General features: G+C 41.7%; 1 protein-coding gene across 9 annotated transcripts in view; it reads right to left on the reverse strand.

Moving 5' to 3' along the window:
- Positions 1–22,730, reverse strand: part of TRIM9 (tripartite motif containing 9) — a 107,275-nt gene that overhangs the window by 6,419 nt on the left and 78,126 nt on the right. For 2 of the 9 annotated variants that reach the window (XM_013993396.2, XM_021101773.1), the window contains 6 exons: positions 18,463–18,620; positions 17,137–17,275; positions 3,905–4,093; positions 1,642–1,683; positions 1,203–1,226; positions 71–374 (listed from right to left, as the gene is read on the reverse strand). In XM_013993396.2, coding sequence (XP_013848850.1) covers positions 71–374; positions 1,203–1,226; positions 1,642–1,683; positions 3,905–4,093; positions 17,137–17,275; positions 18,463–18,620 — 856 coding nt within the window. The remainder of the gene's footprint in view (positions 1–70; positions 375–1,202; positions 1,227–1,641; positions 1,684–3,904; positions 4,094–17,136; positions 17,276–18,462; positions 18,621–22,730) is intronic. The other 7 variants (XM_013993398.2, XM_013993397.2, XM_021101763.1 and 4 more) reach the window with 7 other exon arrangements.

Consider the following 22,730-nt stretch of genomic DNA (forward strand, 5'->3'; position numbering starts at 1 on the left):
CTGAATTTGGGTTCTCGTTCTCGACCAGAAGCCAACGTGAAGAAGGCTTGGTTGGGGGGCTGCAGGGTACCTGTTGGTGTGCGAGTTGTTGTGCATGAACCAGCTCCGGTTATTGTCCACATACATTGCCCATGCTTTGTCGTCCTTTCCTAACATCACATCCTTCATCACGTCGATGCGAGCCACGCCGAAGGCAGGGTCGGGGTGGTTGTCGTAGCGATCCACAGTGAGCTCCCAGTAGTGGACGCCCTTGGAGAAGCCGGTCTTCCCCAGCACCACTCGGTCATCATAGCTACTGCAGGTCACAGTCAGGTTGTCATTGGAGAAGATGATGTCAGAGTGCGCCGAGCCAGGGTCGAAAGCAAACCAGGCCACTGGGAACAACAGAAGGGAGGGCGGTTACCAAGACGGACCCAATGAGCTCAACACCATAGCTCAGTCCTGGGCAGGTGAGGAGCATCTTGTCCCGTTTTCATGCTTCCATGCAGAAAGGAGGCGTCCAGGGTCAGAAAGGGCCGTGAGTGAGCAGACAGGGGCGCATCCTGGGAGCTGGTGCTCTCTGCGCCCAGAAGCAGACAGAAGGAGGACACACAACCGATTCAGCAGGGGTTACCTGGCTCAGACTGCACTCCCAACCAGGTGATCCGGGAGTGAAGTGGCATCAGTTTTGGAAGGTGCAAGTCCCTTCACCTGGTGACTGGCAGAACAGTACACCAGAGACAAAAAGGGAGAGGGATGCGCTAAGATGCCTGTGTAACCCTGAGACGGGGAGGCTAGGATCTAGAGTCCTAGATGGAGGAGGGATAAAACACACTGAGTGAAACAAGGAAATGTCCCTTTGGCAGAAGTGCTCAAATCTAGTCGTTTAACAAATTTCCTCAGTGTTAGCAAAAACTCAAAAGCTTCAAAATGATCTATCACAACAGAAACTAATTTTCATGAGTGATTGTGACTTGGATGTAAGACAGGCTGCTTCCTTCATCACTTACAAATACAGTTTGCATGTTACTCCTAAAACTAACATAAAACACTTTGGATATTAGGTGCAAACTTCTTGGTATACAGTACTATGCCTGAGTTCTAAATGCCACCCACCAAGAACACACTCTGGACAGATGATACTGCTGATTTATCCAACCTGTGCACCACCTCACATGCACTTTGGTCTTTGGTATTTGTAACAGAATAAGGTTATTCCATACCTGCCAACAGCTTTTTAATGTCAACTGTTGTCATTCCAAGTGAAAGGCATGAGAGAGAAATAGGAAGCAAAATTGACATTGATAAGAAAACATGTGATAGACTAATACCAAACTAGGGCTCAGTTTAAAACTGCATACACTACAACTGTTGGTCTGACTAGTACCTTTGCCCACAAGTGCTCTGCTTATAAAGAGTGTTTTGCATTGATGTACAAGAAAACTGGGGAAGTGGGGGGAGAATTAATCTTCTTTGAGGTATGAAATTTTAAAATACAAGGATCTTTTTCATTTTTCTAAGTATGTGAGAAGCTGCTATAATGGGATTTGAATGACAGACAATTTTTTTGACATAGAATAAGCCGTTGACATTTATTTTGTGAAGGGAATGGACATACCAAGCATATAAGTAAAAGATAACAATTACAGTAGGTATACTTGCCTAATTGAGAGTAAGGTGCAGATTGTGTCTCAAAATTGCATCCTATAAAGAGATACTACACATCAACGCTATGAAACAACAACCACGTTGATAAAAATTATTTGTATACATGTAAAAAGCACCAGCTGAGTGGAGTCACCAGAGGCCTGATTCATGAAAAACCAAAGCCCTTTTTATGTTAGTTCACTTGGCTGGGTAAAAAATGCTTCTCTGCTCTTTCAGAATGAATCTGATAATTATGAATAATGACATGAGTTAAATGTAGGAAAAACAAAAATGACCTGTCTTGTCCTTAGAATGTTTTACTACATCAGTCCTTTTCACCTAATTGAGGGGAGGGAGGATGGTAGCTGATGGGGGTGGGTGCGGTGTCAGAGATTTATTGGAATCACCTGTGGGGCTTTTGTAACACCCCCACCCCCAAGCCACCCCACTTCCCAAACATTCAGATACCCTTACCTACCCCATGAGAAATTTCATCAGGGTGGATGAAGCAGTCTAGTCTTAAAATGTTCAAAGGTGTGAACAACAATATCAAGTGGTGTCAGTGACTGATGTAGGAACTGTGTTTTTGATGAGCATGAGGGTATCCTCTAGAAGGGATCGTTAATTTTTTTTCCAACTCAGTAAGGATCTTATGTGCTAAATGAAGGCTAATAACACTGAATTAAAAGAATTTTAGAAGAATTAAGAAAGCAACTTAGAAAGGACTAATGATTGAATTAAAACCAAAATGACTTTACTTTTGGTTACTTCATTTGTCTCTGAGATGAATTCATATGTAAAAGAATTGTTTTCTCCAACGCATGGCTGATATTTGTTTAGTTTCTATCAATTACCACTTCAGTTCCTACTCAGAGGTTAGAACTTAGTAAGGAACACAGGGATTTTAAAAACTGAATTTCATATCCAGCTTTGGAAATAAATTTGTAGAATCTGAACAGGGCTTTTAAAATTTTTATATGAATCATGCCTTGTGCAAATCTTTTTCAAAACAAGTTTTCTGAAACGTTTTCATACTACTTTAAACACACCATCCTACATTTAAGATTCAACGATACAGCTAGAACAATGGTGTCAAACACAGCCATCAAATATCCCCAAACCCCCATTTCATTTTATTCTCGAGACAATATACATTACAAAGACTATAACAATATTTTACATTCGACACAACTGAAAGAGTTCCATAACAAAGCATGTTTAAAAGCCGGTAGTGCACAGAAAAACAGTTAAGAAACATAAAAGCACAAAGGAAAATGTCATTTTAAAGAGAGCTTGAAGTCCTTGCATCCTTTTTGCACTGTCATGCTGTGGCCTTCTTCATTCCAGGATGTGGGATGAGCAAAAAGAATAAAATAACAAATGAAAGAAACCTTTGGAAATGTGAAATGTGCATCATGTGTATCCCTGATTACAATATAGTCCTGAAGAGATCGAATAAGTCTGCATCTTAGATATTTTAAGATTCTATTGGCTAGACAGAGTTCACTGCACAATAACACTAGTCTAGCTTCCCTGAAATTAGCCTGAAGCCCTGTCACAACCTTCTTGGCTGTGGGAAACTTCGGGGAAGCCAGATTTTCAGTGACTCCCATCTTTGGGCTTTAGGCTAGTTAAGGGTTTCTGATTCAGCTGGTGGTGGTTCCTCCCCTTTGCTTAGAAAAGAATCAGCCATGAGCCCGACTGTCAGACCAGTGAACACAGGCTTTTGCAGAAAATACTTTCATTTTCTGCTCTCTGATTTGCCCATTTTGTATGATGCATTCTCCTGTTGGCATGTTTTTTATTTTTTAATGCAGATCTCTTGAGTCTATGTTTAATCAGACCACTCCAGGCTGGATGCACTGATCCAGTCTCCCAGACACAGCTGGTTTCCTGGATACAGCAGGGTTGCAAACCTCCAAACTAAGGCCACAGCCTCCACTCAGCCAGCACCTGTGCTTGCTATGCCATTGCATGTGATGACAGAGCAGGTTTCCCATGGGTGGTACCAGCTTGTGCAAAAAGAACAACTTCGCTCATCACTTTCCAATGCCATTATATACATTGACCACAGCTCAAGGGTTGGTCCTCACACCACACAAACAGGAATGCCACAAAGCTCCATCATCCAAATGCTCCTCATACTGGAAGCAGGCCACAGACAGGGACTAGCTCATCGCCCTCTGCACGCACATAAACAGCAAGAACAAAACAGGTACTTCAGAGAGGCCTTCAAGGCACAGAGATCAAGAGGAAAGATCAGAGGAGCTCAGCTCACCCGGTGCATTGAGAGACTGTAAAGAGGAATGCAAACTCAGCTGGTGGGGTGAGGATCGGAAATCAAAGTAGGATCTCCCTGGAAAGCTGGGTTGTAGATTAAGGGTAGAGGAGAAAGGACTCATTCTACGGAGCGGCAATCTTTCCGAAGGCACTGGAAAAGGGAGGGTCTGTTCTTCTGAATCTGTGTCTAAATGTAAGATCAATGCAAACTAGAGATCAGAAATCTTCCACCCGCCCATGCACAGTTCCCCAAGACCTGACTTATGAGTGCATTTTCACAAAGCCTCATCCATCCCATAGGTGCTACAGACACTGCTAAACCAAAGCGGTCTGCGACTGGGGGTGGAATTCTCGTCAGGTCAGAACCCAAGACCAGAGAACACTTCAAATACCACAGACAATTGTTTTCATTTCCCCTCAATTTTTCGTGGTAGAGAAAGTATTAGAAATTTTCTATTAATTAAAAATTTTTAGAGTTGAATTTAGAAACCTTAAAGGAAAATTTTACCCAGTGATGACCAAGAGGAGATTAATACTGTATCCTCTTCAGCTCCCTTGGATGTTACCACTTGTATAATAGCCTCTTAAAGAGTTCCTATTTAGGAGATGACGATTTTGACCATTTTTTGCTGTTCCATATTTTCCCTTTTTTCTCTTAATATAGATTTTCCATTTCTAAATGGACGAGATGGTTTTTCTATACCAGCACACTCAAGACTTGCTCTTTGAATTGGAGGGGTAAGATAGGGAGGAAGAAGTCATCAGGGAAGGAGCCTTACCTTTGTTTCTGAATTAAGATCAGACCCTAGGATGCCCTTGAACATCTCTAGTTCTCTAATAATAATGGACCCTGGGCAGTGGTGAGGTGCATTGGTAGCAAAAATGTCTTTATATTCTGGTAGTTGGGTCTGGCATGAAGATAGCTATTATACCAGAGTAAGGACATATATGTTACTTGATATGGCTTTAGAATTTAGATTAATTTAGAGGTAGTTTCTCTAAATTACTAAAATCATTTCTTTCTCTTTTGTCAAACAATAGCTGGTTGTATGCAGTAGGGTGATCTGGTCAGAGACAGGTGTTCTAGCAATTGGGACCTTTTCAGAACTCAGTCTGATGGTAATAATTTAGGAAATACAGATGGCATGATGGTAGTATTCTATGTCTAAAACTACCAAGGAACTTTCTTCTCATTGAAAAGATGATTTTGTTTTGGTGGCCAGAGGGTGTACCTGGGAATATTTTTTTGAGTTGAGTCCATTAGCATGTTCCTCTGTGTTGAACCCAGCCTCATCCTATTAAAATGCTATTCTGTGTATATTCAGTGGAGTGCGTGTGTGCGGAACAGGATCCTACCTGAAGAGCTCAGAGCAAGGGCGTTGGTGGGTTTCAATTTAATACTACCAACCCTACCTAATTCTCATTTCTGAACTTATAACATTAAAATTAAAATTACCTTTTTAGGCTTTAGGCTTATCCTTGGGAGAATTTTTTTTTCTTTCTTTTCTTTTGTACAAAAAAGCATAAACCAGATTTTCTGAGAAAGGGTATTGCTATTTAAAGAGTTAAGGCATTGGTTTCCAATAATAATGCTTTCCAATTTTCTTCTACCTAAACTTCATATGGTTTGGGTAACTTGACATGTGTGACTACTTCCTTGTTTAAAAAGGTAAATCAGAGATTATATATATATATAATTATCTCAAGTGGAATCAGTCTTTTAGTTTAATGGAAAAATTTGAAAGACAATTGCACAGCACCCTGAACTGACATGAACTTCTTTTAGGGAGAGAATTTATAATTATATTTATGTTAGTAAAATATTTTTTAACATGAACTTGCTTGGAAATGTATTTTTTACCAGGTGATAACAACTAATTCATTATACTTAAAATACTTGTTGCCCTAAAAATTAAGGGAAAGGACCTATATAGTAAAATGGATTTCAGAGTATATTGAACCCTTAAGTAATCATCTGAAAACCAGTGAAGAGCCATGTACTGAATCCAGACTCAGGGAGCATATCTAATCCCATCATACTCACCTTTTCTATTCTCAGCACTTAGAGTTGGTGATGTCACCACTCTGCAGGATGGGGCTAAGGGCAGTTATGATTATTCATGGGATTAATAACTTGACACTAAAATGGTTAGTTTTTCTGTCCTTTTATGTAGATCTGTTGTTTATTGACAACCCAGTTTTCCTTGGCTCTTCTCACTCGTGAATGGTGCTCTCTATTCCGGCAAGCTTATGTAATATCCATATTATCCAATCATCCCATCTCTGTCTCTGAATGTCCCACCTATGGCCTCCCATACCCTACCAGCTGGGCTCTTTCTCCATTTTCTCTAAGAAGCTCATTAAAAGTCTCCCACCTCAGTGTCATGAGAACTGTGTAAATGAAGTACAAGAGAGAACACTTTCCACCTGACCCCAGCCAGACCCCACAGGCACATGGTGCAAATGTTGGGTCAATTGTCTAGAGGTCACCTATGCCACTTGGCATTATCTTAGGTTATAGAACTCTCAGAGGGAAGACACTTATCTCCATACCATCTGAGCAGTAATCACAACCTTTCTCTCTCTCTCTTTTTTTTTTTTTTGGCTTTTTGAGGGCTGCACCCATGGCATATGGAGGTTCCCAGGCTAGGGGTCCAATTGGAGCTGCAGCCACTGGCCTATGCCACAGCCACAGCAACACCAGATCCGAGCCACATCTGCAACCTACACCACAGGTCATGGCGATGCTGGATCCTTAACCCACTGAGCAAGGCCAGGGATCGAACCTGCAACCCCATGGTTCCTAGCTGGGTTTGTTTCCGCTGTGCCATGAAGGGAACTACAACCTTCCTCTTGAAATCCCCCTGGGTTGAGGATCTCATGGCCTCTGGACAGCTCCCTCCAGAGTGTAGTTATTGCTTCTATTGGTCTGGATATACCTCTTAGGGAGCCCTACTCCTTAGTCATAGTGTTGCTCTCTGGGTCCATGTGGAATAGATCACTAGTTCTTCAAGTATTCATGGGCAGTCCCTGGTCCCCTTTAAATCACCCCTTTTGAGGCTAAACAGAAGCTATTTCCATCATTTCTTCTAGGGTATGGATTTCAAATCTTTACTCTCCTCATCATGCTCCTCTGGACACATTCAAAGACATGAACAAAAGTCAATAAGACGGTTTGGGAACAGTAGTGTCACACCCATGTTTAGCCAAAGCACACAACTAACACTGAGCTACCGTGTGTGTATTCTACTATACCCATGGGGTGCAGGAAGGACATGCACCCCACTTCCTCATCTCTCCTTCAAAGCACAATACTGAGATCTGGAGAAGGCTTCTCAGCTGTTAATATTCCATTAGCTACAACAAAGAGGAATTAAGTTAATTTTTTTTTCTTTTCAGAATACATGATACGAAGCTATATTTCAGGTCATAGCTAATATCTAGGATGATTATTATTGAGTTTTAATGGATAGTTCACTAGAGAAAGACAAATAGCTCCTTAAAGGATTTTAAATTTCTTTTCATGTTTTGTCATATGCACTGATCCTGTCTGATGAAGACCTTTGCTGAGTTAAACAGCTTAGCAGGAAAGGGCAGTGGAAAACAGAATGCCAACTGAATATTGGTATGGCAATGCCAGGGATATTAGTAACTCTGGGATGGGGACAATGTTTATAATGGGAATGTGTCAAGACACACTTTCCCTCAACCCTGTCATTGACCAATCATTCTCTTGCCTTTGTCTGGACTGCTTTCCCTCCCACCCTGGAATTGGCTGTGTTCTAGAGTTTGGGCCTCTGCCTGAAAGAAGCAGTCGAGAGCTATCTAAGCAAAGATTGGCTGGGGACCACACTTATTATTTACTGACTTTTGGGTTTGAGGCAAAAAAAGAAAATTAAAATTAACTGGTGTACTCCTTTTTAGTTTACCGTATATTCATTTTATTTGTTCATCAGCAGACACTGAACTAGAACTGAGCAATGAAGTTGGGAGGAGAGCTGATGTAAGAAAAAGAACAGTTTAGAGAAAATCTGCATCTCATACTATTGATTGATTTTTACACTTCTGAGGATAGAATTCTTGACTGATTCCAACATGTACAGTGCACTAAAGATTTCTACAGATGTTGTAGAATATTCTGGAAATGTAAAGCACATTTTTTTTTAAAGTATAATCTTTGAGGGTTTTTTTTTTTTCCCCCGAAAAGGAAAAGCAAACTGACAGGGGTTCCTTATGACAATGTATGCTAACCAAGCTTCCTTTGGGCTCTGGTAGGATTCTTGATTATCTTCCTGTCTGGTAGTGAAGAGCTTTGTAACTTAAGCAGCCTGTGGACACTGGTGCAAAATGATGTTTGTATTTCAGAGCACAGTAAGGCAAGATATGTCACTAAGAGCTGCTTAAGCAGCATTAAAGATGAGTGCGGTTCAATTATAAACCAGCTGTAAAAGAATTTGCTTTTGTTGGGAAGACTATAAAAGAGACAAAGAAATGAATGACGGAGGCTGAATTTCCTTACATGATCTAATAAGCATCCAAAGTCACAATTATGTTCCAGTGGTACATAATTTACAACAAAAGGTGGTATTTTAATCTTCCTTCAGTGTGGCATTAATTGCAGTTGAGAAGTGAGAAACACATCTGTTTTGAAAAGCTCCTTTTGAAGGAAGAAATGAAACAGCCTCTTTCCACCCTTGGGACAGTTGCATGCTCTGTCACCAAGTCCTTCACTCCAATTTAGAACATCAAGGCATTATTTATAAGGAACTATCATCAGAAGAACCAAACATTCCTATATTTCAAATAGATACAAAAGATCCCAAAGGGCTAAACTGCTCCCTAGAGCGTCAACTGCAAAGTACATTCTCCAGAAGCAAAAATAGGGTCTAGGTACAATTCATTCAGTCCTATAGAAATTCAGGAAATTCCCTGGGATATCATGCATGTTGTCAAAATGAAAAGGAATAAACTATCTCTTTTCTGGGCTCCAAAACCTATCATTATGCCTCTCACCTTGGATTTTGTAAAATCTACATGAATTTGTTCAGGTTTGATTTATCTACCTTGAGGAATTTGTCCTGGAAACATATTCTTCTAACAAAATACTTTTTTGCGGGGGGTGGGGGGTGGGGAGGGGCTCTGATGCTCTGAATCAGGAAAAGTAAAGTAGAGAAAGAGGGGAAAATACCTCCAGAGGACAATATACTTTCCCTTATATGATCTTTTATCAACTATTTTCTATTAGTGCTGAATTTTCAGTATCACAGGCAAACTTTAAGACCCACTAAAACCCCTGGAGGAAGCAGGAAGCAGCTATACCTGTTCATAGCATTTTATGAAATAGTTAACAGCTTTCAGCAGCAATTTTTTTTTTTTTTTTTTTTTTTTTTTTTGTCTTTTTGCTATTTCTTGGGCCGCTCCCACGGCATATGGAGATTCCCAGGCTAGGGGTCGAATCGGAGCTGTGGCCACCGGCCTACACCAGAGCCACAGCAACGCAGGATCCGAGCCGCATCTGCAACCTACACCACAGCTCACAGCAACGCCGGATCGTTAACCCACTGAGCAAGGGCAGGGACCGAACCCGCAACCTCATGGTTCCTAGTCGGATTCGTTAACCACTGCGCCACGACGGGAACTCCTCAGCAGCAATTTTTGAAGAGCGAAGCCACAGGAGAAAACCAGTGGGTATTAGTTGTAAAGAACTCAGAGCTCATCTGCTTTAAGTCTTAGAGACAAACCGCTCCCCACCCCAAAACAAAAACAAAACCCTGAGGGCCAGAGAAATTAAGGGGCACATCTAAGTCACACTGCCAGCTGTGACAGGACAAGACAGGGGCCCAGGCAGGATCAATTACTAGTGATTAGAATTTGGGAGGCTGACAAGCCCATTGCTGCTCTTTTGTACCTTGGTATATAAAACGAAAGGTTTATGCTGCAGGCCACAGGGCACATTCCAGTGGTCTCAGGGGTGACCAAGGTTTGTGCAGATGACCTAATAATCATTCTCCAAGCCTTGCATATATTTCTGATGACTCTTTCATGTCTGTGATGAGTAGCTCTGTGGGCTGTGGTGGTTAGGGATTGAAAGGGGATGTGTTACTCTCCCCTTTGGGACTCTGGCCACACAGGTGGGTGGGCTGAGATCAGATGAGGTTCCTTTTCCCCCACAAGGTTACATTTTCTCTGGGTGAGAGTTGGGGGGGGAGGATGGACACATGTCTCTGTAAGTTAAGGTTTAAGAGTACAGCACATATCCTGATATAAGATCACTATAAAATATCTGCAAGGAGATTTTGAACAGATGCATCTGGGGTCATTCTGGGCCTATATTCTGCCTGCACCACTGAATATTCATTCTCTGGGTTCCTTCCTGTGATGCGTGGGAGGAGCTATCACACTGGAAAGGGCACTATGATGCTAAGAGTCTAATGGGGGAAGAAGCATTTTAATCTTTACGAATAACGCCTTCTACATCCCTTTTTAGAAATCAGTTTCTAAGATGTAATTTCAAGAATACCAACCCTTTTGTTGTCATCAGATAAAACAATCCTAGAAAGCATTAGGGAGACAGCTCCTGTGGAGTTCAAATAAGAGGATGCCGGAGAGCGTACTTTCTCAGTGCTCTGAGCACCTGTGTGTGGGGAGTGCTGGAACTTACAGCCTTATCTGCAGCCCAACTCTCTCACCATCACTGACTATTCTCCCTGCTTTTCCTCAGAGTTGAGATCTGGAGGGGTGAGAGCTTCTGTGAATAAATAGCTCTGTGGTTTCAGCCTGAGCAGGGCTCCCAGTGCCAGACCTCACTTGGTGGGGTCTTTTTCAAGGACCATGAAAATGTGGCTCTGACATTCCCTTTTCTTCCCAGGCAGTGACCCTCACTGCCAGCCAAGAGCACCTACTGGTACCAACCGGAGAAAGGTGGGGGGCTCTCCCTGGGGGGAAGGGCTCACCCTGGGTGAGGGGTGGGGAGCAGCTAGAGGAAATGCAGAGAAAAGGACAGGCCCCAAGGAGGTGCTTGGGTATTATACTGGAAATGACAGCCTTTCCCAAATTGTCTTCTTAAAACAGGAGTATTATTCTTTTGAAAACATAGCAAAATAAAACAAAACTCTAACATGAGTCTTTGAAAGAGTTAAAGTCCTATTTCTGCCTGGGGTTTCTTGATGAACACATGAGGCAGCTACACAGCACTGCTTCCACAAGGTATTTTCTGATATCCAGCAAACAGACTTAGGATAGTTTTCCCTCTTTCCTTCCTCCTGGTTGAGGCAAATAGCACTGTTTTAATACCAGCATCAAAGTGTACTTCTGGGCATTGGAGCTGAAAGGCCCAGGCCTGACATGTCATTCATTCAACCTCTCTGAGGCTCTGTTTTTCCATGTGTAGAGTGGGATAACGATGATGATGACGGTGATACTTTCTTCATAGAGTGTAGTAATCAGAGTAATGGTCCACCAAAAAATATGCATGTCGCAATTCTCAGCATCTGTGACTATGTCACCTTAGATGCCAAAGGAACTTTGCAGATGTGATTAGGTTAGGGACTTTGAGATGGGAGATTATCCTGGACTAGCAGGTGGCCTACAGTAATCAATCACAAGAATGTTTATAAAGGGAAACAGGAGAGTCAGAGTCAGGAAGATATTGGAAGATGCTATACTACTGGCTTTGACAATGCAGGAAGGGGCCATGAACCAAGGAATGCAGATGATTTCTAGAAGATGGAAAGGAAACAGAACAGATTCTCCCCTGGAGCCACCTCCAAGAAACACAGTCCCGCTGACACCTCACTTTTAGCCCAGTGAAACCCATTTAGGATTCTGACCTCTAGAACTATAAGGTTGTACATTTGTGCATTTTAAGTGGCTAAGCCTGTAGTAATTTGATAAAGCAGCAACAGGAAACTAATACATAGCATAAATCTGGAATGTTGCAACAACACAACAGAAGAGAGGCTTAGACACTAGCAATAGGTACAGAGGTCTTAGGGTGAACAGAAAAGAATCTTTATTTTTCCCTTAAGAACTTTAGTAAGTGGATAGCTTTTCTTTAGTTCCTCTAACTGGATTTCAGCATCCTAAAACTATTCATTGGCTTTCATGTTGCTGTCATTTTTCATGGAATCTTTTAATGGACAATGAAGGAAGTTCTTAGAAGCTCTATACAAAATGAAGTAGGGTTTATTATCATAGCATTTTTTTTGGGGGAAAATACTTATTTCATATTTTGATTCCATAAAGCCTTCTGAGACGCACTTAATACTCTGATACCAAGAGTTCCAGAATACAGATTACTTTTAAATGTATGAGGTGGAAATATTTCTAAAATGTGTGCCAGTCAGAGGTCACTGTTGCCTACTTCTTGATTGTAAGATAACCATCTACATTTTAGGATGGATATCTTAGCTCTGGAGAGGTGAGGAGGTTTTATAGTTTTTAAGGTACTCTGAGCCAGGCGCTATGAAGTTCAGGGAAAAGGAAGATAATAAAGCCCATAAGCTCTAGGGCAGGGCCATGCTGTAGGCATCTCTGTGATCACAAAATCCCCGTGCTCAATTAATGTTTTTGAATGACTGAGGCTTCCTTTTCAAGTCAGCTCAAGATATATTTTGAAGTTTTTGCCTTGCATACAGTTATTTCTTCTGTTTGGATTTCTCTCGCTTTTCTCTGAGCAGTCTTTCCTTTAGATCACCTTTCATTTTTTCTGCAGTGTGTTGTAAGTTATTTCATGTAACTATTAGGTATAGGGCAATCAGAATATTATTCTATGAAAATATAAATTAAGAAATCCACTGTTAAAAACACTTTTACTTTTAGAAGAGGTTGCCTGCTAGTCAAAATTAAACTCTAAATAGCAGAATTAGGGTGATAATAAAAAAGAAAACGGAATGGCTCATACATTTCTGGTGTAAAATCTCTATTTGGAAAGTAATTTGCCAACATAGATTAAGGGCCTTAAAAATGTGCATACTCTTTAGTCTAGTAATTCTATGTCTAAGAATATGTTCAAGGAAAGTAATCTTTTCACACAAAGATTCCTATTAAAGGGTACTTTTTGCACAGAAGGTGCAAACTTCTGTGTTCTAATTCCCCTGAAAGATTGGTGAGCTGCAGTTCCACCCCTGCTGAGAAGACTCAGAGAGCTGAGGGGAGTCAGAGAAAGACCTTTTTTTTTTTCAGTCAGATAATAGTCTGAATTATTTGAGTGCCATGAATATTATCTTTGGTTTATCTTATTTTCGCTCCAGATTTGAAAAGAAGAAAATGTGCAATCTGTTTCGATAGGTAGAAGGAACACTGGGAAAAATAAACATAAAAATTTCCTGTCCTATTCTTACTCATGTGTAAATAATTTTTTTCCTCAGGAGAATAGTCTCCCAGACACAATGAGCCCCAGAACACTATGTCTTAAGAAGCCCTTGTTACATAATGAATTTATTTATTTATTTTTTTACAAATACTCTTTTTTGTAGATGTTTTCAGAGACTGTGACAAAGCTATCACGACAACTAAATTAATTACTTTAAAGATATATACAATCAGGTTGTGGGCCTTATTTTAAAATTTCATTAAAATTCTTTTCTCTCTCTCTCTCTTTTTTTTTTGTCTTTTTAGGGCTGCACCTGCGACATATGAAGATTTCCAGGCTAGGAGTCGAATTGGAGCTGTAACCACTGGGCTACACCACAGCCCAGCAACTCAGGATCTGAGCTGCGTCTGCAACCTACACCTCAGTTCACAGCAACCCCAGATCCTTAACCCACTGAATGAGGCCAGGGATCGAACCTGCTTCTTCATGGATGCTAATCAAATTCATTTCTGCTGAGCCATGACGGGAACTCCTCTCCCCAAATTCTTACAGTTTTTGCTTCCTCTTAAGCCAGGGTAACTTGGTTTAGATCTGCAATTGGCTTTATTCACACGGCTGTCTTAGGAATATCCCCAGGAACTTTGCTTTCAGGGAACTAACCAAACCTGAACTCATATAATAATGTGTTTCTCCTTTCTTTCTTTCTTTCTTTCTTTCTTTCTTTCTTTCTTTCTTTCTTTCTTTCTTTCTTTCTTTCTTTCTTTCTTTCTTTCCTTCCTTCCTTCCTTCCTTCCTTCCTTCCTTCCTTCCTTCCTTCCTTCCTTCCTTCCTTCCTTTCTTTCTTTCTTTCTTTCTTTCTTTCTTTCTTTCTTTCTTTCTCTTTCCTTCCTTCCTTCCTTTCTGCTTTTTAGGGCCACACCTGCAGCATATGGAGGTTCCCAGGCTAGGGGTCTACTCGGATCTGCTGCTGCCAGTCTACACCACAGCCACAGCAACGCCAGATCTGAGCCTCGTCTGTGACCTACACTACAGCTCACTAGCAACGCCAGATCCTTAACCCACTGAGCAAGGCCAGGGATCGAACCCACAACCTCATGGTTCCTAGGTGGATTTGTTTCCCCTGCACCACGATGGGAACTCTTCCTTTTTTCTTTTGATAACACATTCCTCATGGTCCCCTTTCCCTCTCTCACAGTGTTTATTATAATTTGTAAACATGTAATATTTGTGTATCTGTTCCTTTAAGGCCTCTCTGCCTAGACTGTAAGCGCCCTGACAACTGGGTCACCTCTACTCAACACTCTATCCAAGTGTAGCAGATAGCAGGCACTTATCAAATACTGCCCAATAAATAGATAAATGAATCTGCTCTTGATAGAACAGTCAGAATTCACAACAATGTGGACATTTGATCTCCCCTTCATAATGTTACTTTTAATCAGCAGAAGGTTTTGTGATAGTTCAAAGAGAATACCTGATGTGATTAAAACCTTGGACTAAATGCATATAAATACAAGTTACACTGGCTATCATATACAGAATTGTACCCTTCTGTGATATAAACTTTTTAATTCGATCCTTGGAAAGGGGTTAACCCTTACTAAGAAGAACACAGTAGATTTTGTTAAACTAAAAAGTCAAACCGACCATCCCATCACCTGCAATATCATCAAAGGAAAACATTTACAGAGCAAATCCTTCCAGGAATGGTGGGAAATAAGATTAATAAAGTGGAAGTTCAGTTAACATATCAAAACTCTGTTAATGGCGTTTTTCTCACTGATTTCTAAAAAACAAACAAAAAAAAGAGGTATAATTCTTTAGTTCTATAAGCTTTCTCAATTATTACAAATTGATCAAATCTTTTTTAAAATAGGCTATTCATTACACTTTTTTCCTGCTTTCTAAATCTTGTCTCACTGTTGGAATGAATTAGAATGAGGGAGAAACAAATAGAACAAACCAAAGGTATGGAGAAAGTATGTGTGTGAACTTTATTTTCATCATGAGAAAATCACTTCTGTGCAGTAACAGAGAATACTAGTATCTACACGATGATAGAGTTTTCTTTGTATTTAGATACATACCTTATATTTGTACACAATATATAAAATTCATGGAAGAAATTAATTTCTACAGTACAGTTTCTTTGTTGGAAGAGAACTTGTTCCGTTAGTTTCTTTTAGAAAATGACCCCCAGTTCTGTGACTGTGGTACCAAGGATCGCAGTTCCAATCCTGTAATTTATTAGACACCATAATCTTATGAACATTAATCGAAACTTAGAAACTACATCCTCCTGCAGGATGAAAAGAGAGACGTAAGTGCTCAGGCTGCTATGCTAATAACTGATTTTAGCAGAATAGTGTGATTTCCATGATGCATTACGAACAGAAATAGTTTTCCCATAGGTCTGGTGACACAGATTAACAGCATCTCTGCAAAGTGTCTCCCTGCTCTGATGGCATGCACTTCACTCTTCAATCAAACCGCCTTGTACACACATGGGAAACAGGGCCATTCCCATCGAGGGCCTTCTGCATTGCACGTAGGAAGACTCCTGGAGGGCTTTAGCATCTAGCCTGGTGCTTTGGGAAAAGAGGTAACTGCTTTCAAGTTGACAGATCTCTTCCCAGAGAGAGGCTGCTAAATGATTGATGCAGGGGAGGTTCAGCTACCACATCCCTATAACCCAAGGGGGGAATAGGTCATGTAGGCATTTTCCCACTACCAAATCCTTCTCTTTGAAGGGCGTCACTCACAGACTTACAAGTTCTCCCCAAGTGTGGTTTTTCACAGCTAGGGGCCTTTCAACCTTGCTGTGGAATTTGAAGTTGTGCTTGTTTTTAACCATGTGAACCATTTTAGGGGTGACTGGCACGTGCTGAGGTTTGTGGGAAGTGGGAAAAAAACACCACCACAGTTCTTTTAGCTAACATTTTGAGTTTGAACAAAACCAACATAATTAGTTCTGCAGAGGGAGGTTACGGAGAATACTGGTGGAGTGGGGGTGGCTGCTATGATTAAAATGACACCCAGAAGGTCTGAAAATGCTTTGGCACCGACCACAAATACCTCTTCATGGGTTTAATTTCATGTGTTGCAATTGTTCTTAGAGTGAAAATGTTAAGAGCCTCAGAGGTTTTAATACCTGGCCATTAAGTCCAAGCCCCTCTTCTTGCCTCTGATGACCAAAATATTTACAGTATAGCCAAGAAGCGAGCATGGTCTCAAGATGGACCTTGTGTGCAGGGCCCAGACAGCCTAACCAAGCCTGGAGGGACGGGCCAAGGTGAAAATGGCCAGGGAATGCCGACATGCTGGTCTCTTCCTGTCTGGGGCCCACAGGGAGCCTCTGTCCCAGCGTGTGCAATGGAACTGGCTGGTTAAGCCAGGAGTGGCCGACAGACCCTCTCAGAACCGCTCCTGCACCCCACACCTCTCAGAAACATGTTCAGTCAGATAAATCCACAGCTGGAAAGGACCTCGGCCCCACCTTCAGACACAAGCAAGCACTACAAAGCCACTTTAGAATTGTCTGGGCAAAACTGGCCAATGATGTGTATCGTGGAGAATGGGAACCTGCCCTAGAGCCTAGATACATTAGTCTCACACATGGCGGCACATTCAGGCCTTCACTTTTCAGCTTCTTCCGCTGCAGCTTATTTAGAGTGTTATCAAAGGAAGCCGCCGGCCCAAGCCATGGAAACTGCCGCTGTGGACTCTTTGGTTTGATCCCATCCACACACCATGGGCTCTCTAAAGGCAGGAGAGAAATCGCGGCTCTGTGCCAGAATGCAGAGCAAGTCATGGAAACACTTTCGAATGTGGGCAGTGGTGGGGTTACCTCCGGGCTTGCCAGCCATTCTAGATGCCTCGCAGTTCTCGCTCTGAGGGATACTGCTGAAGGGCCTTACCCTCGGACGTCTGGAGGACCAGGGTCTTGCTGTACTGGCTGACTCCTGTTTTGTTGAAGGCCTTGATGCGAGCATTGTATGTGCTGTTGAAGTGAAGACCATCCACGGTGCACATGGTCTCCTTCCCAACATACACTTCCTGAGGGGCAGAAAAGAACAGGCCACCTTTAAGTCCACACCCGTCTGGGGTTGTTCAGGAGGCAGTGTTGCAGGGTGGATAGGAGCAAGTGCTTTGGTGTCCACCTGATCCGGCTCTTCCTGGGAGATGCTGGGCACCAAACTGACCTCTTTCAGCCTCAGTTTCCTTCTCCGTAAAATGCAGACAAAAATGCTTACCTTAGGAAGTGGGTGTGAGGATTATATAAGGTCCTGTGTGCAAACTGACTAGCATAGTGCCTTGTATTTAGCATGGGTCTGCACGCTAAATACAGTGGGCATAGCTTACTTAACGCTAGTTATTAGCAGATGCGGCTTAAGAGATTAAAACTGGGTGCTTATAGTTAGTATTATGCTTACTATTCTTAAGTCCGAATTTATTCAGTATATTATACCCACTGAGATCTTTATTCATCAGTATGATTTGTAAAAATCAGGTTTGAAAACATGGGGGTGGTCTCCACTGATAATTGCAGGAACTGTCACAAAGATGACATTCAAAGCAATAGGAGTTTGAAAGTTTAGGAAGGGAACTCATGAGGCTTCAGATTTTCATCACAGTACAGAGGGAAGAGGGAGGAAACAGGGAAGGGAGGAAGAATGACATTTCAAAAGCTTAAAATAAATCCTAGCATAATGCATCTTTAGTATAGGTTAGGCATTTGCCTCCTTCTTTAGCTGTACACGTTGCAACATTATGCTGATGTAATGAGTAAAAATAATTTGCATCCCAAGCACAGACTTAAAATGACAACTCTGCAGTGGGATACTAAGAAGCCTGGGGTCTGGGATTGCAGCAAGCCAAGAATTTTATATGAATTACCTAAGAGGGTCTTAACAGCAAGAGTTATTATCATCCCCTTTATACAAATGAGGACCTGACAGCTCAGAGGTGAGAAATGGGCACAGTTCCCGGGCTCAGTGGTGGAGGTGGGATTTGAAAGCAGGCAGTCTGACTTCAGAGCCTGCAGCACCTTCTATATTTCCTCTGCAGAAGGGTGGGGCAGTTTCCGATTCAGGGGCTCCTCTGTCCCTCTTTGATGGGGGAGGGAGAAAGCAGGCCTCCCATGAAGGACAGGCAGACCCTGCCTGGATGGGTATGAGACTCCACGGTGGGTGCTCTGAGGTGGTCACTGGTTTTGGTAAGCACCTAGCAGGTGCTCCACTTACCCGGAACTGACCACCATTGCCATCATCCAGCTCCAGAATGTATCCTTCCGCGGGCACCGTAGACAGAGGCGGCTGTTTCCAAGACAGGGTGGCGCTGTTGTTGTGGGTGCAACACTCCTCCAGCTGTAGGATGGGGGTCGCTGGGACTGGAGAGGAAGCTAAACAGAAATTAGTGTAACCGTGGCTTCTGTCGAGTTGCCAACATTTCAGTATCTAGGAATGATAAACACTCCCTTATAACCAAGTGTCTACACTAAGTAGCTAGCCGAGGAGCACGGGGGTGGGGAAGGGGGATGGTGGGAAAGAGCGGGGGGGGGGGGCGGAGGAAGCTGAACAGAATCCGGCCCAGAGTCTCCAGGAATGGGACTGGTTCCTGCCTTTTCCAAGCTCCTGGTGGCGCTTCCTACCTTAGCTGGAGAGGAGACAACTGCTCTGTTCTCACACCCTTGAGCGCTTGAAGGCGTAGCCCTTAAAGGGAAATGTTTAACATGGAGTATGGGTTTCCCAACCCGCCCTCTAAAGCCTATTTCACTCATAACATGGCTGATAAATTTATCATAGTTTATTCTGAGTCTTAAACCTCATTTAATAAAATGGGGGCTGCCTATGCCGAAATAGCTGTGAAACCACTATGTTTTTAAGGTTCTATCTTTTTCTAATTAGTGATTCTACCTAAGGTTTTGAGCACATAAGAAGCTATAACTGGATTTTTGAAAATTTGTTACCAAGTGACACAAACAGTGATTTTTCAGTTTTGAAACTTTTGAGGAATTTGACATCATTCTCCCAAGGTAGCTATGCTTTGAAAATGGCACTAGTTCAAGTTTATTCTTTCTGTAGGGGTACAGCAGTCTGCAGCACATGTATTTTCTCTTTGGTAAGGTGTGGGAACAGATGGGGTCTGGCAGGGAGGGTCAGAGTATCCTCATGACCTTGTGAGAATCTGTCACAGCGTTACTAGTCACAACACTCCCATTTTCTGGTGAGTCTTGAGTCTTGTATTACTTAAAACTGTGGATTATTTGAAGCTTGAGACATACAGACATCGAAATGTTAGTGAATGAATAATCCTAGTTCCTAACATATGAACTCAATTTATGTACCTGGGAGCAGTGTTTTTACTAACTGCTTAATTTTTTTTTTTTTTTCAGCACCAAAACATGAATTTATTTTTATAGCACTTTGACAATGGGAGAGGACAGTTCAGACCACATCCAGGGACCTAGAGATGAACTAATGTTAACTGCTGAACACCTGGCATGCTGTACCAAAGTTGAACTTTGAGTGTCATGCACTGAATTAAATCTGCTCCTTGTCAGTCACCCCAACTAAGAAGACGGTTAATGTAACAGCAGTTTAGGAAACAGGTTCTATGGTAGATAACCTAGAAAACAAAAGCAGGGACTATCACAAGAGAGATACGAAGGTGAGGCAGGTCCATTATCTTACACTTAAGAAGGCTGATACAGTGTGGGAAAACAATGCCTGAGTTATCAGATCAAACGTAATTAAATCAAAATCACAACCAGTTAAGTGGAGGTCATCAGTTTAGGAAGGGAAATCATATTTCAAGTTTCAATGTCACAGAGTCAGAGGACAATGGCTCTGAAGCCCAGAGGTCCTAAGACATCTGGATTTGGAGGAAAGGAAATCAGTGCATTGCCTTGTTCAATAAGTAGGCTACAGGACTGGATGGAAAGAGGAGACAGAAAACAGAACTCTCTTGAATGAGGGAGTAACAGGTATCACCTAGGAGCTGTAATTGGGAGTTAACTTAAGGTCATTGTTCCAGTTAGGAACTTTTGTCATTTAAAGTTTTTACCATATAAGAATACATCTTAACATATTAACTGTGGACTAAAATCTGACAAGTTTAAGCCATTCTTCAAAGGGGTTCTAGAGACAGGGAATGATTCTCTCTGGGGGTATTTGATCTTAACTGTCCTTGGTGGCTGGAGCCTTCAAGAAAACAATTCCTTTGACTCTGTTTCATTATCTCCTCTATCAGTCTTCATTTTCCTTTTGCTCATGTTTCAGTCAAGTCTACATTTCATCAATTTTAATATCAAAGAAAAAGATCACAAGATGGTTTCAACTTGAATTATACAAATGCTTATGATGTCTCTGATAAACTCAAATTTCCCATATAGACATAGGTATAATTAAAAGTTTAATTGAAATACATGGTGTCATGTGTAATTAAAACATGTGAACTTCATTATAAGTCCTCAGTGGATAGTCTTTAAAGCTTAAGAAGTTATAAAGAAGCCCGAACCAGTCACTAGTCTTTAGATCTTGAAACTATTCCAAATTTAAGCTTAAGCAAACAAACAAAAAAGCAAAGTAACAGAGTAAGCGGGGGGGGGGGGGGGGGGGGATTGAGAGAGAGATATTGAGAGAGAAAAGGAAGGAACAAGGAACCCAGAAACATTTGCATGAGTCTAAATCTATTTCTCAATGTGTCGAGAATTATTTTTTCTTTTTCCTTATTTACCCCCAAAGTGATGTTGCATATAAAAGGAAAAATGTGACAAAATTACACCCTCATTAGCAAAGGCTGAGGCTGGCATTTCAGAAAAACAGGTTTTCTCCTGAGTGTTACATCATTACCTTTTTAAAAAAACTTTATTAGAAATAAAATAAATGGTCTACAAGAATTCAAAGTATTTTCAAGTTGATTTGTCTCTTGTGTTTTGGAAATGGATAGCGTTACAGTTCTTGGGCTGAATTCTGAGAGAGAATTTTTTTATCTTATTAAAACTCCTGGCATGGGCTACAATAGCTATCTTAATCTTAACACCTACATGATCATTTCTGGACATCTTTATTTTTCCTAAAGATCTAGTTTCCCTTGACCTGACCAGAATTTTAGTACTCAGCATCCTTTTAGCCTGTAAAAATCAAACTTCAGGCTAAAAATACTCCTCTTAGATACAGGAGAGTAGCTGTATTTTATTGACTTCCTTAGTGTCTGGTGGAGCGTCATCTCAAAGTTAATTCTGCCACAGTGGCTTGTTATACCAGTTTTCAAATGTCTTACCTCTTTAAGGTCATTCTAGTTCAAATAATCTCTCATAGTTTTCATCTTTGTTTACTTTTTTCTCTGATCCTTCAGATTGTGAACACTCCCAAACATCCAGACTTCCTCCAAGAGGGTTCCCAGGGGTGTGGTGAGAACGTGTGAGAAAAGGGAGCTGGCCTCCCACCGTGATGTGCAAACACTGCTGAGGGCCAGACTGTGGGGAGAGCCTTCCATTTGTTCCCTCACTTACTTTTCAACACAACCCCGAAAAGATATTATCTCTATTTGTAGAAAAGGAAACTGAAACACAGAAAGGGTTCACAGCTAGTGAGTGGCAGACCCGGGTTGTGATGCCCAGCAGGCTGGCTCCAGGAGCTGGACTGCCTCTCCAATCTGGGGTTCAGTAATAGTGAATGAGAGGGAAGGTGCAGGCCTCATTCCAAGAGGAATGTTTCTTTTTGGTTCCTACGATGTGAACCATAAAGCCTCTCGAGAATCATTGATATAGATTAATATATTTCACCTTAAGAGCTACAGTGCTGGGGAATGCAATTTTACCTGTCATCTTCTCTGAAGGCCCCTTTGTGGACTGTCATTCCTTTTTATGGTGGTTGAACAATGCAAATGGCAACTGAGGAAAGTTTAGACTTTAGAGAGATGACAGGCTGTTTCTGGAAAGCTGTCACTAGTACTTTGCTAAGGATAAACTTGAACCCAGGCTTTGAGAACATGAACACCAGGCCCCCAGATCATGAACAGATTCCCTGCAAGTCCACATGTGGGCTCATCTCCATCACTGCCAAACCTCTGGCAAAACTTTCTCCATGATTTATAGGAGAGTCTGTTCAGATCACACTGTCCTTGCCCATGACCTTGGTGCATACTCAGGGCTTTTAACATTCAACATGAGCTAGTGAAGATAAATGTGTCCCTATATGAGTAGAGGCATTCAAGGGATTAACAGCCATGGGTCTATGTGCTAAAAAGGCTTAATGGACTGTTAGGTCACTGTTTCATGCTGGGTCAGAATGAGCACACTGGCATTTCATTTCAGCATTGACTCATGAACTTTGGGATACCTTGTATACTTAGACAATTCTCGGCTAATATTTTTCTGAGAGAGGGTAGATATCTGAAATCTATTCTGAGCCAAACAGGAGAGCCCTTGATGGACTGGAAAAAAATATTAAAATTTCCTTCTCATGACCTGGTAAGATTTGAAAATAGCAATTTAGAATGGAGAAAA

The sequence above is a fragment of the Sus scrofa genome, chromosome 1 (assembly GCF_000003025.6).
Source record: "Sus scrofa isolate TJ Tabasco breed Duroc chromosome 1, Sscrofa11.1, whole genome shotgun sequence".
In the NCBI taxonomy this organism is placed as follows: domain Eukaryota; kingdom Metazoa; phylum Chordata; class Mammalia; order Artiodactyla; family Suidae; genus Sus; species Sus scrofa.